The sequence below is a fragment of the Anopheles moucheti genome, chromosome 2 (assembly GCF_943734755.1).
Source record: "Anopheles moucheti chromosome 2, idAnoMoucSN_F20_07, whole genome shotgun sequence".
NCBI classification, from domain to species: Eukaryota; Metazoa; Arthropoda; class Insecta; order Diptera; family Culicidae; genus Anopheles; species Anopheles moucheti.
The window spans coordinates 52,752,363-52,769,022 of NC_069140.1; the positions used below are offsets into that span (position 1 = coordinate 52,752,363).

Here is a 16,660-nt window from a genome sequence, read left to right on the forward strand (position 1 = left end):
CTCGCTGCTGCGCTGTTGTCTGTGAACGAGGTGGTGCTGCCATGTGCTGTATCTCACGAAGGTACCTTTCAATGAGAAATTAGCACCAGACACATTTTGGGTCATTCGCTAGAACTTTAACGGAACAAATGAGGTAAGTAAATTAACAGTAGCACTCCCATATATTTTAGTTTGTTAAAAATTTTGGCGTTCCGATTAGTAGCCTTGAGGAAAGGTAAATATTTGATCGTTTAATGCGCATGGTTTGAGTGGTATTCGGTTCGTTCGATCATCACACATTGAGCGACCGTTGTTTGCTTTTGACATTCAAAATTAAAACGTCTGGACGGAATTGATCAACGAGGCGTGTAATAGACAGATGTGTATTTATCATCGTTGCTATAGAGATGGATAGAACAATTATGCTGTGCAGCGAGGTGATGGCAGCTAAGAGGTAGAACAAGCAGACATTCAATGTTTGTTCCAATGAGTTCAATCAACAAAACATAAACGAAGTTTTTTTTAACGAAATTTAACAGCAGCTTGAACTTAGTTTAACATTTTTTTCTTATAAAGTAATAATTTTGATTCAAACAGTCAATTTTTGACGGAAAATCCAGCATGCCATAATTCCCTGATCACTTCTTAACTTACCGAAAACAACCCGCTTAGCAGCAGTCAAAGAGGTTGTTTCGTTAGGTATCTTGCTGTTTGTAATTATGCTTGGCACCTCCAGAAAACCGCAACTCAAAGAATAGAATTGTTACACCGGTGCTAGTTGGGCTGCATTTATCAACATTTATCAACCTTCAACGATCACTGTGCAAGCATGTGCACACTTATGTGTGCATGTAAGTGGCGGTTTAGTGCATTGTTCTGTTGGTTGGTAAGGAAGGGTTTACCATTTTATTGTCGTGCTGTGGAGCACATTTTAATTGCCAATGCTTGCCAATGCTTTCCGGTACACATAACCCCAATGCAAAAGTAACCCACAAAACAAGGTGCTGTACTGTATTTTCACTAACCGTCTTGCAGTTGTGTTGCCGAGTAGTGCATCATCGACACCAGACACCACCGGGTGCGCAGAATTAATGATCTGCAAAGCCGGCGGGCCTCCTTACATCTAATGACTTCTCACACCACCAAGTGTCCACCGTGCGTAATGAACGCGCCCGCTTCACACAACGTACGCCGAATGGCCGGTTTTTATTTGTTTCCAGCACACCTAGAGTGTGTTCGGCGCTGGGGAAACCTTTAGGGGTTGCATTTGGCAACGATCTAGCCGGCACACCTCAACCACCTGGCAGCTCTTACGATCAATCATCACACATTATTGTTGGCATTAGAACAAATGATACGTTTATTTCGTCGCCAGACACAAAATTTAGCCACACGGTTTTGCGCTGGTTGGTACCACGAGAAGGGTAAGAATGTACACGGCTTGGAGGGTGGAATGATGCAATTGCATAGCAATGCAAACTCGGGGTAAATTATGCTTCACATGCAATGTCACGCTTTGCCGGTAATACTGTAGTTGTGTCACTTAAATCGGTAATAATAGTACAACGGATGAAAAAAATCGTTTTCATTTCAGTATTGTTATCATAATGGATAATTTGTACATTGGATGAACGAATGTAGCATATCATCTACTACACAAACTAAGTAGGATCGGAGGTCTCCGAGTTCCAAGACTAATTGAAGTACTTGATATATCGGCTGACGGTATAGGACCGCTTAGGGCAGGGCTTCGGAGTGTAACCTAATTATTCTTCTAATCATCGATCGGAAAAGAGAGGCTGAGAATCATACAACATTCTTGACATGGTGACATTTGACCTGTAAGCTGCACGGGGTGCACCATCGAGTGAAACACCATTCATCGACACTAACCTCATAAATTTGTTCCATCCATTCCAAACAAGAAGATGTAATAGATTAATTCACGTGCCTATAACAATATTATTATCCAATTTAATTATTCTGCAAACTGGACAGCTGATACACGTATGATTGTTTGGTTGGAATAAAATGCGCATACCTCCGCAAGAATCACGATCTCCAAAGCTGCATTAAATCAGCTTTAATCGTCGTTGCATCGTAGGGCTGTGCTTGGAGTGCTTTATGCAACGTGTTCCTCAACCGGTGCTTTATTCTCGCTGCCTCGCTGATGCAGTATCGGTATCATCGTGACCTCGGCGGTAAGTGATTGTATGACCTGTGCAAGTCGTTGGATTTCCCTTCCCATCGATCAGCGGAAAGTTAGTGTGGCACTGTGTGAGTGAAGAATGATAAATAATTGAATGGGACGTTACGGAGTGAGAGAGAAGCAACGGTCCATTCATGAAGGTGCTTTGTGATTAAAATTCAGCAAATAATGTAAAACAAACACACGCGCACACACACACACATAAACTGATTCGTTGCTCTAGTGTACCTTTTACTAAGCGACATGTAGTACAGTCGATACCCGAGATACGCAAATTATACGTTTCAGAGTAAATCGCGTATCTAGAGTGTCCTCTAAAACATCGTTTATATGCCATATTAAGGGATCGAATATTTGTTTCCTCGTTACAGAATTGAAATTTATATGTTTTTTTTTTTTGAAGAATTACAACAAAATTGTATGAACATTAATTTTTATAATAATGAAATGTAACGTGTTTTTGAGTATATTCAAAAAAAATTAAACTAAAAATTTAAATTCTGCATATAAAATTCCGCGAAATGTTAAATTTTAACCTCCTATTTGTATCTTCGAATCCCCGTAAGTCGAGGAACCGCGTAACTCGGGTATTGACTGTATTCTTAAGCCGTATGAGAAAGCTTTTTGGTAAACCGCATCATTCGGTGACAGTAACGACAATGAATTTAACAACAACGAACATTAATTAACGAAGGTCACCATCACATACCGCCACATTAGCAATTCACATACATTAAACAAAAGATCATACCATTTCCTAACCCCACAACAGGCTATCGTAAGGTATCGAAATTAACAAAAAGGTTTGTGTAATGCAGCCATGGCGCTTTAACGGATTGCACATTACGTACCCGCGATATGCAACTGCACCAATGCCATGTAACGGAAGCTGTGGTTTTTTTTTATTTGCGGTTCGTAATGTGTAATTGATAGATTTAACGTGTCCGCCACTTTAAAAGCCCTGCGTTATGTGGCTTATCTGATTTTTGGAGTGGGCCCTCATTTGGTTGCATCAGGAGAAACCGTAAGGTCCATCGATTGCACCTCTCCTACCGATTAGCCTTTCCAATCGCCTTTACGTCGCCATTCGACATGCACAGATAAACATCGAAAGTGCAATTTAATTTTACAACAATTACCACCCGAAACGATCGTGCGGCATGGCAGAAGTAGGAGAAGAACGAGGACAAAATGCAACCCAGTCGTCCAATGGTACATGGAATGTTAAATGCATTGAACCTCCTCGCGCAAGATGGGCGGCGATAGGCATGCAAAATTCATTAACCACACCATACCATCGAGGAAGAACCATCGGTTGGAGCCCTTTGTTTTTGGTGCGTTTTCTAGAACCGTTTAGTCCCAACAACATTCCGCTGCATCTTGGGATACATATCTTCAGTAATTGAATCTTGAACCTTCCCCGCTTCTTCATGGTGTACGTAAGAGGTGGGCAATATCTGAATGTGCTGTTGGTTTATCAAGTAGGTGTAATAAAAATGAACGCTTACCGTACACTACCATCTGACGGTATATTTACATCGAGTGTTTTTGCCGCAAACACGACAGTGCCAGCTGGATAAAGGTTAGTGGGACATCCTCAGTCTTACCTCGGGCGATCCTCTGTGGGGTTGGCGGTACCTTAAACGTGAAGCCAGTAAACTGCCCACTACATGGCAGGCATCATGTCCACATGCCGTTTTGGTTAGATGTCCCAATTAGAGTAGTATTAACTACAAAAGTGGTTTTAACTTAAAAAAAAAATGGGCAAATCCTTCTGGCAAAGAAAAATTTAATTGTCTTAAACGTGACACAGTTTGTGTTAGATAAATCAAATGGTAAAAGCAGTAGCTATCTTACTGATTTATTTAGAAAGTATAATACTTCTATCGAGTTAATAGTTGTACATATTTAATAGTTATATGCACTACTAGAAACTAATGCTAAGGATTTGAACTACAGCTTTTCCAGCAATTTCCAAGAGATACTTACGTAACCACATAGTTTTACTCCTATTTTCTCCTATCGACATAACAACATCAAGATGTCCAGAGGCCTGCTATTTCTGGCTTTATTTTATGAATATTTATATTTTTTATTTTTTTTTACCCGTAGTCTTGTGTTTGTGGGTTTGGTCCGGATCCGATTTTGAATCGATCCTATCGTGGGCAAACCGTCGCCGCTATCAAGACACCACCGGGCTGCCCCAAACTCTTATTTTAAATTAGCTTACTTTATCGATCTTCGAACTTGAATAACCTCAAAGAGTGTTTCAGTTTCATAGAAAAATATATTGATATGAATTTGGACCTAACAATATGACGATGAGCGAGCTGCTACCCGAGGAATTTCTTCTTTTACGATTCGTGATCCGTTAAAAATGAAGTTTGAATCATCTTGTAGTTATATAATAAAAAGTGCTGCTTTTTGTATTCTTGTAAGAAAAATCGAATCTCGTTGTGACTGGAATCCTCTGTAGCAATGTCGTAGTAGTTAAGACAATGAACATTTTGTTTTTACAGTAGTAATTTACAAAGAATTTATAAAACTTTTGCGTTCGACTTTTGCGTCTTTCCTCGCAAACTAAATAACTTCGCTCCCATTGCGATGTATAATGAATATTGCTGTACCTGGAAGGCGTTTAGAAAATTATGTATAGGAAAACTTTACAGACAAAAACTCAACAACAAGTTCGAGAAAAAAAGTTTATATTATTAGGCTAAGCTTATATCTAAAGTATTATCTGTTACATTAACCTACCTAACGTAATTAAGTCGTGTTGACTTGGTTGTATCTTGTATGGTGATTATTTTTAACACTGGTATTGTTGGGGAATATAACATTTCGAATTTTGGTATTTAGATGGTCTGAATATTTTTAAGATGTTGAGTAATATGTGGTATTTTACATTTGTCGTGTAATAAGGATGTCCGGTACCAAGGAGGAACGTTTAGTATGGCTTTCAGATATTTGTTTTTAATTCTTTGGATTGTTTCTTTTTTAATAGTAGTTAGGGCAATCTGCCTAGACTGGAGACGCATATGTAATTATTAGCCGTATTGCTGCTTTATAGGGAAGGACCTTATTTTTAAAGTTTAGTTTCGATTTTCTTTGCAGAAAACTGTATAGAATTTTAAACATTTTTTCACATTTTAGCAAGGTAGCTTCAGTGTTGTTCTTGTCCAACAAAATGCCTGAACAAATTTGACCGTTTTAAAATTCTTCCTTTGGCATCGTCTGTGCTGTCTAAACTGTGCGTGGCGTAATCGGGAATTGGGAATTTCTGGCTCGGTTTAAGAAGGGTTGCTACAATGCGAAATGAATCCATATTATTTTCCTTAAGATATTGTATTAGTTCCTGATTTTGGATGGAGATGCGATTTGCATTTCCGAATGAAAAGTGATATTGTTTGAGATCGCCTGTTTCGCTCAAACCGGTCAAACTGGATCCGAACCGGCCCTTAGTGCAAAATCGTGCATCGCCATTACGGAAAGCAATATTTTTGAACGATTTAAAAGAGTCCTTGGTTCCTTGGTTGAACACTTTTTAATGCACTAAAACGATTCTGTGAATTTTTATTCAAGCATATCGAGCCTAAAGAGATCGCTCTGATTTGACACGGTTAGGTTTTGCGTTAGTTTGTGTTCTTTGCGGATTGCGAATTGAGTGCGTATTCACGGTTGGGATTTGGGAAAGCTGCGATAACGGGTTTTGAAAATATTTCGGAAATCTTGCATAATTTGCCTGTTTCCGTGCTGGTAGTTTGACGTTGCTTTTGTCAGGGTGTTCTCTTGCTCTGTGAATCTGGGTATCTGGAAAAAAATGCTGATTAACTCCGCAGTTGACACATTTCAGCTTGTGCCCCGTTCGTTGACCCCTTGGCCACAGGACACTTTGGTGGCTTGTAACAATTTGCTGCTCCGTGGCCGAACCGTTGGCAATTTTTACACTGCATAATGCTGTTGTTGTTACAGTAATACCATCAATACACTGCTTGGTGTTTCAATGCTCTGATGGAACGCCATTTTTTCAGGTCTACTGTGGTATTACCGACATGAAGCAGATATACCTATAATTATAAACATCGTTTAACGTCGATTTAGACACTTTTATTAATATTTTTATAGACATTATACGCAGAACCTTTTTTTGGGTTTAGAACGGCCTTAGCCGTATCAATTTATTTTAGCACGTAGCCGGAAACTCAGTCCTTGCTACGGGGGATCGTCCCGGATGGGATTTTCCCTCGGTTCTGTCGTGTGAAGACCGGCGCCACTACATGCCACTGGGCCACCCCTGTATACAGAAATTTGAACTGAAATAAAAGTTATTTAATGTGCTGATCGTAAGACCGAAATAATCTAAATTCAACGCTCCCTTTGCCGAATCAATCGCAAAAGTTTTTGTTATGCCTAAAACCTTAATGTAATTTCAATTTTCACTCATTACATAAAAGCCCATCGCAAAATAGCGCAATGATACGTCACAATTGCAGGTCATGATTTCTTTTTCCATATGACTCATACGGCTGTGTCATTCACGCATCGAAGTAAGCTTGGAATCTTCCAGCCCTGTTCTGCCGAACGGATCGCGTGAAATTGTACGACCCGAAGTGGTACACACCCGTCTGCAGGACGAACTGGAAAAACGAGCTGGTCAGAATTGGGTCGCGCCAGGATGACCCTGAAAGATATACAGCACCACAGTACCGATCGACCCCGAGATTGACGACGACGACGATGTTGTGCTGGGCCAGCTCACGTAACAACCTTATCTCCCACCCCCCGGGCGCAACGATATATGCGCCAAGTGCACGGTGCATGGCATGGCGGGCTTTTCCTAGATGTGACCTTTCTTCTCGCGTTTGGTGCTGTGACCCAGCACGGGCCGGAAGAATGCGGACCGAGCGCACCGAAGGACTGGTGTGGATAAATAAAACGAAAATTTTGCGAACTGCGACCCGCCAACGGTGGGTCGGCTTACCGGCGTGTGCAGGTGGGGCAGGAACTAGGGGTGGGAACGACGTTCCTGTAATTTGTAAATATTTGGTTGAGCCGAGCGCTACTGCACCCGTCAGCAAACTGTACGCCCGCAGACCCTGGTGGTGTGACGCTTGGCGCTTGGTTTTCTGGCGTTACTGTGTGTTAGGTTATATCTGACTTGTTTTGTGGTGCGCGCCGTTCAGTCGCAAGCGGTCGGTTCCCCGGTACGGTTGTGTCCGAACGAGTTACCAGCGTCATTCGCCGCGACCCTGCAGTTCGGTGTAGTGTGATATAGCACATCCGACGGGTGTACAACTCGAGTGAGAATTTTTATTCACAGTGTGTGATGTGGTGAAAATAGTTTTCTGACCAATCAAAACGAAAGACATGCGTACATGAAGTGATTGCAGTGCGTTTCGAATGACAAGCTCATAGGTGATCATAGGGCAGTGAAAAGGTACGATAACAACACGATTCGTATTCCGCAAGCGTTACGTTACGTTGTACGGTTGTATGGTTGCCAGTACGTGAATTAAAGCGACATTATAAATCATGGAACTGAGAATGTGGAAAACTACGGGTGATAGCTTTACGGGCTCATCGGGATAGTGAACTATTCTGTGCGGTGTTGTGGGTTTTTCAATTAACTAAACTGCGCATATGATTCCAATGTTTGGTGTTCCAAATAATAGTTGAAGAAGGAAACGTTCCCATGTGGCTCATTATTTTGGATCTTTCTTTAAAAACCTTCTGGATTTTTTTGTTTAACCTTCTACAGCACATCCCGTGTTTTCTTCCAGTTCTTGACGCAGTTTGGGTTTAATTTTATACTTTCCAACAAAAAATAGAACCCTTTCTCGAACTTCGCCTGTATTAGTGATGTTGGTGATCATCTTTCATGAATCAATCCTCTTATCACGAAACTGATTGGATGACCTTGGGTAGATTTCGGTTCAATTCGGTAGGGTTTTCGTAAAGCCTACATTTTAAGGTTAAGTTTGGCTGGAGACTTTTCAAAGCCATCCCAGCCATTGTGGTAACACCACAGGCAATAGCGTGGACGGATGGTGCGCTGCCGCTGCGGTTTATCGACTATTGGCGAAAGTCAGTCCATCGCGAAGAATATGCTGCTGCTCATGTATAATTCATGGTGACTCTGTATATTCGCAAACATGTCGACCGATATGCTTATGAGTAGGTCGTCCGTTATAGTGCTAAACTTACTGCATATTATGGAATCCTATGAGTAGGATCTTAAAGTTATGCCTCCGGCCTTATTTGATTGAAATACGATCAATATTATTCGTCAAACGTCCTAATTTTAGCACTTAAGTCTGCTATGTTAAAAGAGCTATGAACATTTTTTTACGAGTATCGTGGTCTTTTTATGTTCATCAAATTAAATTAACATCATAACAAAAACAAACTTTATGCATATTACTACTGAAACATATAAAACGATCGTTATCTTAAGGTAGTAAATTAACAGAAGATGTAAACCAAGCCAAGCCTTGTTGGACTGGATTTGAGAAGTCGATTAGGATACGAACTAATGGCCGTATAGTGTTAGGAAACTGGCACACCTTTGGTGTCAGTACATAGTGGAAATGATTTATAATGCATTTGCATGCTGCAGGCGAAATGATGAGTCGTGTGCGGTGGCTTATTACAACAGCCATCAGCAGCTTGCGTATCTGTTTTCTAACCTAACCGACCCATACCAACAACTGGCACTGTTTTGTTCATCTAAATGACAAATTTATCACCACGTAATGTAACTCTCCGCACGCTCCCACTACGCAAATGCACCGATGTGAGCAATGCCTACTGACCACAAGCAATGGTCGGAATGAAATTAAAAGTGTTGTAATATGCAACGTTTCTTGCAAAAACAATCAACCTATCATGGAATGGAATCGTGTGCTTATTAAAAGAGCGCTAATAATAGTATCATTCTCTGTTTTTTTTCTAACATATAATTTGAACGTTTTTAAAATTTATTTTCGCTTATTGGCAAAGTGTTTACGTACAAATATTGAAACGATTCGTAAAGGTTCTGTAGTGATTTGGTCAATTAATTTACTTGCCTTCACGTACATGCCTCGCGTAACACTTGACGGCGACTCATTCCTGTTTGTCCACAGAACGCGTCACGACTACCCAATGAAGCTACCGACCATTTGGTGGAAGGCGGATATATGTGCTGAACCCTTTGCTATTCAAGTCATTCACTGTGCGATGAGACACAGCCCAACCACTTTGGAATACCTTCAGTTTACTAATAAACTGATGTGAACAGAACTGACGCTTCCTGGTGATCGCATCGGATGGTCACAATACACAATACACTGGAAACATAATGCGTCCTTGTCAGTTCCAATTTTATCGCAAATAATTGGTGATAGCGCAGTTCGGATGGTACGGGAAAACTGAAACCCATCACCGCGGCGGCCGGGTTCGTCGCTTGTGTCGCTATCGATCAAGTCTTTTGTTTCAAATGCCGGCACGAGGTGAACGACCAATGGGTGCGCATTGTAAATAGATTAGCATATGCGATTTAGTTCGTTGCAAGGTTGGCGTTGCCTTTGGCGTTACAGCATTCCCGCGGTGTGACCTTTATTAATAATTTCAAGTCCATGATAACCGATGATCGGCAGATCCAAAGCGGTACCATCATGGATTGTCATTGCTAAGGACAGCGATTCGAAACTGGGACGTCTGTTTGGGTGTTGGGCTACTTCATGAGAATCTCTTTCTTAGGACGTGTTTCCCTACTAAAGTCCATTTCGTAATCAGTTATTCTTCATCCATCACACGTCCTTGACCTGCTGATACCGGTTTGGAAGATTTCAGTATCAAGATCAAAATTTATGAGGGATACGGAAAGCGAGGAAAATAAGCACCATCTACAGCAGGGGACGATATTACCAAGTGAGACCGATCAGCGCTCCGTGTGCTACCTTATTTTCACATTCACCGAAGGACGACTGGTTTCATTTGCAACATTTAGGTTCATCGGATAGGTCCATCGCAGTATTGCCCATTATATCAGTACAATTGATACTTTTCTTTCCAGTTTCCCTTGAACCGGGGAACGATTACCATTTCTTCACCAGCATAAATCAGCAAGAACTTGAATGTGGCAGCTCAGACACCACACGTGCACTGCGTGAGACGCAAGCACATGTTGTTAATTAATAACTTTTTAAATATCTTTCACGATACGGTCGCGGGACAGTCTTTCGCCGGCAGTGCTCTCAACCTACTGCACAATAATGGGAAGCTATACGTTATCCACGTAATATCCACGATCCAGCAAATAAATGAGTGAAATATGTACTGCTCCGGTCCGGTGCCCCACCTTCGCCTTTTGCCTTACAGTTGTGCAGCAAATTTATTATGAATATTAAGTGGTCACTAATTGTAGGTCGTGCTAAAGAGGACGCACCTTAACCTGCAGTGTTATTGATCACTTTTTTGTTGCATATATACATTGTTTGCACTAGTTACGCTTGTTCGTAACCTGAACAACGCAAAAAACTAGAATCTTAAAGTTAATCTACTTTTACATCTATATTACGCTAAGAAACGTAATTTCAACACAAAGAGGATAGGTTTACAACAAAATGGAATCACTCTGGACGCTCGTGTACTCAAGATGTACCATTATAATAAAAGCCACAGTTGCGTAAGGCTTCATAACTATAGAGCAACTGGGCATTTACATTTTGTGTGCTGAAATATTGTGCAGGATTATTGAAACTTGTTTGTGTTTTACCACCTTTGCAGACGTAGCAGGGTTAACAGATATGTCCCAGAGTATTGGGTATTGATGCGCTGTAAAAAGTGTTAATAAAACTGAACCATAAGTGTAAACGTGCGACGATGAGAAAATAATCAATAGATAATTCACCGACTCGCTAGCTTAACGCTGATGATATAACAGCACTTTTGGTCGACACTGGACGACAATGTTAACAGCTGTGATTAATCGGTATGTTAAACCGTTGGGCAATATGTTTTGCCAAACCTTTCCCGGCGGAACGATAGCATCGATGAAACCAGTGCAGAAAACGATCGACAGACCAGTTTTTACACATATTAAACTGGAAACCGAGGACGATCACTTCGCACGAATCTTCCCAGTGGGAGGGCGTGCAGATCGATATGTATGCAAACGTGATAGCGTGCGACACATGACGACGAGAGATTCGTAGCTGATTGATAGCTTATACTGTGAATTTAATTAGTTTGCTACTAGAAGCATTCTTTTTTACTACTTTATATTAAATTAATCATTGTACCTTTTCCGACCTTGAGAATGGTTGTTAATGACTCGTAGTGCGTGAGTCACGACGGTAAAGCTATAGTGATATTGCATTACATCATTCGCGTTGATGCTCTTAGCTATGTTAGCACTGAGTCAATAATAATACCTATTTGCGCTTCGATTGCCTCTCATCCCAGGACACGTTCGATCACGCGACTCAACCGGAGCTGAACCGGAGTTTGCTGGCCTATACGACACCGTTTCGGCAGGAAGGATCCAGCAACAGGAGAACGGATCCGCACGATGGACGACGGACGCATGATGACGAGGCTCCCGGAAGAAGCATCGCCCAGCATCATCGAATCGTATGCCGGGCGATCGATCTTCATCACCGGTGCGACCGGTTTCATGGGCAAGATCATGGTGGAGAAGCTGCTGCGTGAGTGTGGCGATATACGGTGCATCTATTTGCTGATACGCGCCAAAAAGGGCATCGATCCGGCCCAGCGCAAGGAGGAGTACGTGAAAAACATAGTGTTCGATCATGTGCGCGAGAGGCATGGCGATCGGCTGGCCAAGATTCGTCTCATCCGGGGCGACATACTGAGCGATGGGCTCGGTCTGAGCGAGGAGGATCACCGCGAGCTGGTGGACAACGTGGAGATGGTGTTTCACTGTGCCGCTAACGTGCGCTTCGATCAACACATCCGCCAGGCGGTGGACATCAATCTGAACGGGACGATACGGGTGCTGTCGCTGGCAGAAAAGATGCGCAAGCTGGTATCGTTCATTCACGTTTCCACCTCGTACTGCCAGTGCAATGAGGCCGTGCTGGAGGAGAAACACTATCCCGCACCACAAAACCCGGAAGGCATCTCGAAGATGGTTGGTCTGCTGGATGATGATATTTTGGATCTCATTACACCAAGGTGAGAAGACGTACGATTATCTCGTACTCGTGCTCGCACGTGTGTCACACATAATTTTCACGTAAACTTTTGCCTTCTATCTCTCCCCAACAGACTGCTGAACAACCTGCCAAACACGTACGCTTACACGAAAGCGCTCACGGAAGATATGGTATACCAGTACCGGGGCAAGCTACCGATCGCGATCGCACGACCATCGATCGTGACGGCTGCCATGAAGGAACCGCTTCCTGGCTGGGGCGAAGGTACCAACGGTCCCACCGGATTGCTGATCGGTGCCGGACGCGGTGTGATTCGGAGCATGCACTGCAATGGCGACTATCTGGCAGATTTTATGCCAGTCGACATCACGATGAACGCCATCATCGCCATCGGCACCGAGCGCATGAGAAATCCGCGTAAGGACGACGTGATGTACTACAATCTTACCTCGTCGTCCGAAAATCCCATCAGCTGGGGCGAGGTGCTGGAGATGGGTCGCGTTGTGTTGAACGAGAATCCTTTCTGTTTCGCCCTGTGGTATCCGGATGGATCGATAAAGTCCAACTACTTCTACCACCTGCTGTGCGTCATCTTTTTCCACTACTTGCCTGCCTATCTGATAGACTTTTTGTTCGTGCTGCTACGTCGGAAACCCTTGTAAGTGTTGGAACTGTTAGACCGTTGGCCGAGATCTGTTGGATATTGCATTCTAGAGTTTAATCGTTTGTTTCTTACAACCGTTTCATCAGTTTGGTAAAGGTGCAGAAAAGGATATCCGCGGGGTTGACGATACTGCAATACTACACGACGAAACAGTGGATTTTCCGGTGCGAAAATGCGAAATCCTTATACCAGCGGCTTTCACATGACGATCAGAAACGGTTTTACTTCGATGTCACCGAAATTAACTACCAGACCTATTTGCATGATTTCATCCTCGGTGCGCGGCAATACATCCTGAAAGAAGCACCGGAATCATTGCCCAAAGCACGAAAGCTACTGCGAAAGTAAGATCATCGCATTTCATCGCATCGAACCGACACTTAATGCCCCAGCACTGACATGCCTGTTCTTTTTTTCCGCAGACTCTACATCATGGATAAGATTGTGCAGATAGCATTGTACGCGTTCGGGCTGTGGCTATTCTGGACCTACCTGGAGGTAGTTACCGGTTCGATACAGTTCGTTTTTGACACTGCAATCGTTGGCCTGCGTGGCAGTTCCGCTTCGACAACCGGAACCGTTCGACAGGGTCTCTGATTTCATTCGGTTATAACTTTACAGGATCCATGTTCTGTACCGTATGTCAGTGAGTTCTTATTTTCAATGGCGCCTGTGAAAGATAGTTTTTAGGAGTTGTTAAGCGTATAACTATGACTCGATAATTTGTTTTTTTTTTTCCTGGGAGTGTTTGGGCACAAATTCTCTTCGGCACGATAATATGCTCGTACGATAGAGCAAACTGCACTACCTCACAACAAACTTTCGACAGGTAGCTCAGAAAAAAAAAGGAAACGCAAGGCAAACTTGTTTGCACGAACGCACTACTGCATCAATGAAATTGTGTGCTTATCGGATAATTATTATTATTTACTGTGTCAATAAAGATTTTTATGAAAAAATATAACCCGTTAAGAATGTTACAGAACAAAATTAAAGATCGTAAACATATGTTTGCTGTTGCTTAAAGTTTTTTTTTTAAATCGACGTTACGTTCTATTAATCATTTCATAATTGTTAAACATACATGTAACGAATTACCATGGCATTAACGATAAGGTGGACTAATTGGACTAAAAGGTTTGATTAGAATTATCAATTCGCCACACAGGCAAACAATTTTATTCTTTTGTTGATTGCAATAAATCTTAATTTTCCTAAGTTGGGGATACAATTTTCCGTACGTGTTGCACATTAAACATAGCGAACAACACAATCCCATATGAAAATACGATTTGTGCTGAAGATGGCAATTTTCTTATTTAAATTAATGCGAATTTCGGTACAGATCACGCCTTATATCGCAATGCGAAACCATTAATATACAATCTAACCTTTGTTACACACACACCGCATGCTATACTTATTAGATCGCTATTGCAACTGTAGAACTAGAACGTTTTATTGTACGACACAACCCAATAATATTGGGACATCCTTTGGGATTATTTTTGCGCTTAAAGCAACGTTTACCTTCCTTGTTTACTATGCAATTTTACTACACTACACCTAAACGAATATACCGGGGGGATGTGGTGTAGGTAGAACGCTCTACAATTATTTACATACCTATATATATTTACAATATGAGGCCAAAACGACAAAAGAATACTTTAAGCACGTGTGTTTAACGATGATAGAACAACTAGAAATCTCGTCTGTACACCAGGATCGCATTAAATGCAACTGCGGAAACGCGCGATAGTGGGGAACTTATGTGTTTACGGAGATGGTTTGGTTTAAGCGAAGAGTAAAATGGGAGAATTGTGATCTGAGATCACACCACCTAGTATGACTGGTGCTTACGTTTGTCAAGACGTTGCGATATAACAACCGCAATGGTTCAAATATTTACAGCGTAGCGTAATACCATTCCTCAGGACCGTTGGATTTTGTTTTACACTCAATCTCAATAGAACACTTTTTTCAGCTGTTCGTAAGCCGTATTCATGATACCCCAGCTGAAAAACGCGCGGGTGCAATTCATACTGACACCCTTGTACACATTTCTTAACCGTCGATCTCGCTCATTGTACACCTGCATTAATGCTGTCCACATACTATCGTAAGGTCCTCCAACACGGCACTGCATGGTCACCTTCACCACATTCAGTGGATAAAACAGCGAACTGATAAATGCACCAATGCAGGCTCCGGCAACAAATTCCTGCATACGTTGCGAAACTATTGAAACCTGAAAGTGGACCGAAAGGTAAGATAAGTGTCGGCAGTTCCTTTTTTGTTAGCGACGACAAAAGCACTTTTACTTACCCGCTTTGGTAAACGGCTATCGGCTTCCTCTCTCAACACGAAAAACATTGCATTCGATGGTCCATTGCGCCAAAGAACCGGTACCAAGCCGCGGTATAACTCTTTAAAGCCATTTTCCAGGATGATTATTCTACAAGCGAAAAAAAATAAGAACTTTAAAATGCCGTCATGTTACAATTTTGTAAAACACTTACTTGAACGCATGATGAGTGTTGCGATATTTTTGATGATAGGTCGCATCCGCTAGCAGCGTTTGCACTCGTTCGAATGGCATTAGCATTGCTTCGAATGTTCCCGCCACCATTCCAGCTACTGTTTTGGCTGTGTAAGGATTTACGTGACAGTACTCCACCAGTGGCCGCCGTGTGCTGTCGTACACCCCGAACATTAGCGACAGGGATATTGTTTTTTGGGCCAAAGGTGGGAAAATACCCCGATACAGATAGGTCATTCCTTCACTACGCAGCTGCCCGAAGGCTTGCGTTAGCTGCACTCCGTGCAGCATTTGCCGGAAAATCATTTTGTAGATCGGGTATGTCACGGTAATGTTTACAAAGGCTGCTCCCCACCCACAAGCAAACTCCCGCCAACAGAAGATAGGTACTGCAGGAGGATTGGCCACGGTTGTCACAGTTGGGGGAACCCCAGTCGGTTCAGCGCGAACAATCGCCATGGTGATCACCAAACAAACGCTGTGGACCGATCAAAAACAATAGCTGTTGTTATCTCCAACAGGTGTGTATGTGTTGTAAAAATCCGCAGCGATTGTCCCGCACTTGCATAGCAGCATGGCTATAGATTAGCCGAATGTCCCGTCACCAGGCAATCTATGGCTACCATTTTTCCATCCAGCACACGTGCAGAAATGCCGAAATTCTGGTAGTTATGTAAGTGATGACCACCAGGAGAACAATATTGTCCGTGGGTTTGAGGCCAAATTTGGATAACAAATTTCTACCACTCAAATCACATGAGCGATCCTATCGTTCTAGCTCCTGGGTTCTAGCTCCTTCTGCAGATTTCGCGGGCAGCCTCTGGAACGGATTTACTACACTTCGTGCATTTCAAGCTTGTTTGTAACAGCACACACTGATAAAATTGATTAGATCAGCACCCTCTGTGTTTTCGAACAGCTTTGTATTTTTCTTTACCATTTTTTACTTTCCCAATGGTTAACGTCATTATCAGCTGACAGGTAGTTGCAAGGTGGGAATCCACACAGCCATTTTAAATGACAGTTCTCGAAAGATTTATAAATATTCAGTATACTGAAGGCTATAGATGGTGATCGATTTTTATAGTTTGCCTCAAACCACGATC

The 16,660-nt window shown here is 42.3% G+C and overlaps 2 protein-coding genes across 2 annotated transcripts; one reads left to right on the forward strand and one right to left on the reverse strand.

Annotated features, from left to right (window-relative positions):
* Positions 1-11,741: 11,741 nt before the first annotated feature.
* Positions 11,742-13,841, forward strand: LOC128297912 (putative fatty acyl-CoA reductase CG5065). Its single transcript, XM_053033627.1, has 4 exons — positions 11,742-12,367; positions 12,461-13,006; positions 13,099-13,356; positions 13,435-13,841. Exons 1-4 carry the CDS (start codon positions 11,742-11,744, stop codon positions 13,607-13,609), a joined length of 1,605 nt encoding a protein of 534 aa, XP_052889587.1. The 3' UTR covers positions 13,610-13,841.
* Positions 13,842-14,134: 293 nt separating this feature from the next.
* Positions 14,135-16,314, reverse strand: LOC128296806 (mitochondrial nicotinamide adenine dinucleotide transporter SLC25A51). The gene is made up of 3 exons (XM_053032292.1): positions 15,535-16,314; positions 15,341-15,470; positions 14,135-15,263 (listed from the first exon to the last, which is right to left on the reverse strand). The coding sequence occupies exons 1-3, from the start codon at positions 16,011-16,013 to the stop codon at positions 14,979-14,981; spliced, it is 894 nt and encodes a 297-aa protein (XP_052888252.1). The 5' UTR covers positions 16,014-16,314; the 3' UTR covers positions 14,135-14,978.
* Between the last annotated feature and the right edge of the window lie 346 nt (positions 16,315-16,660).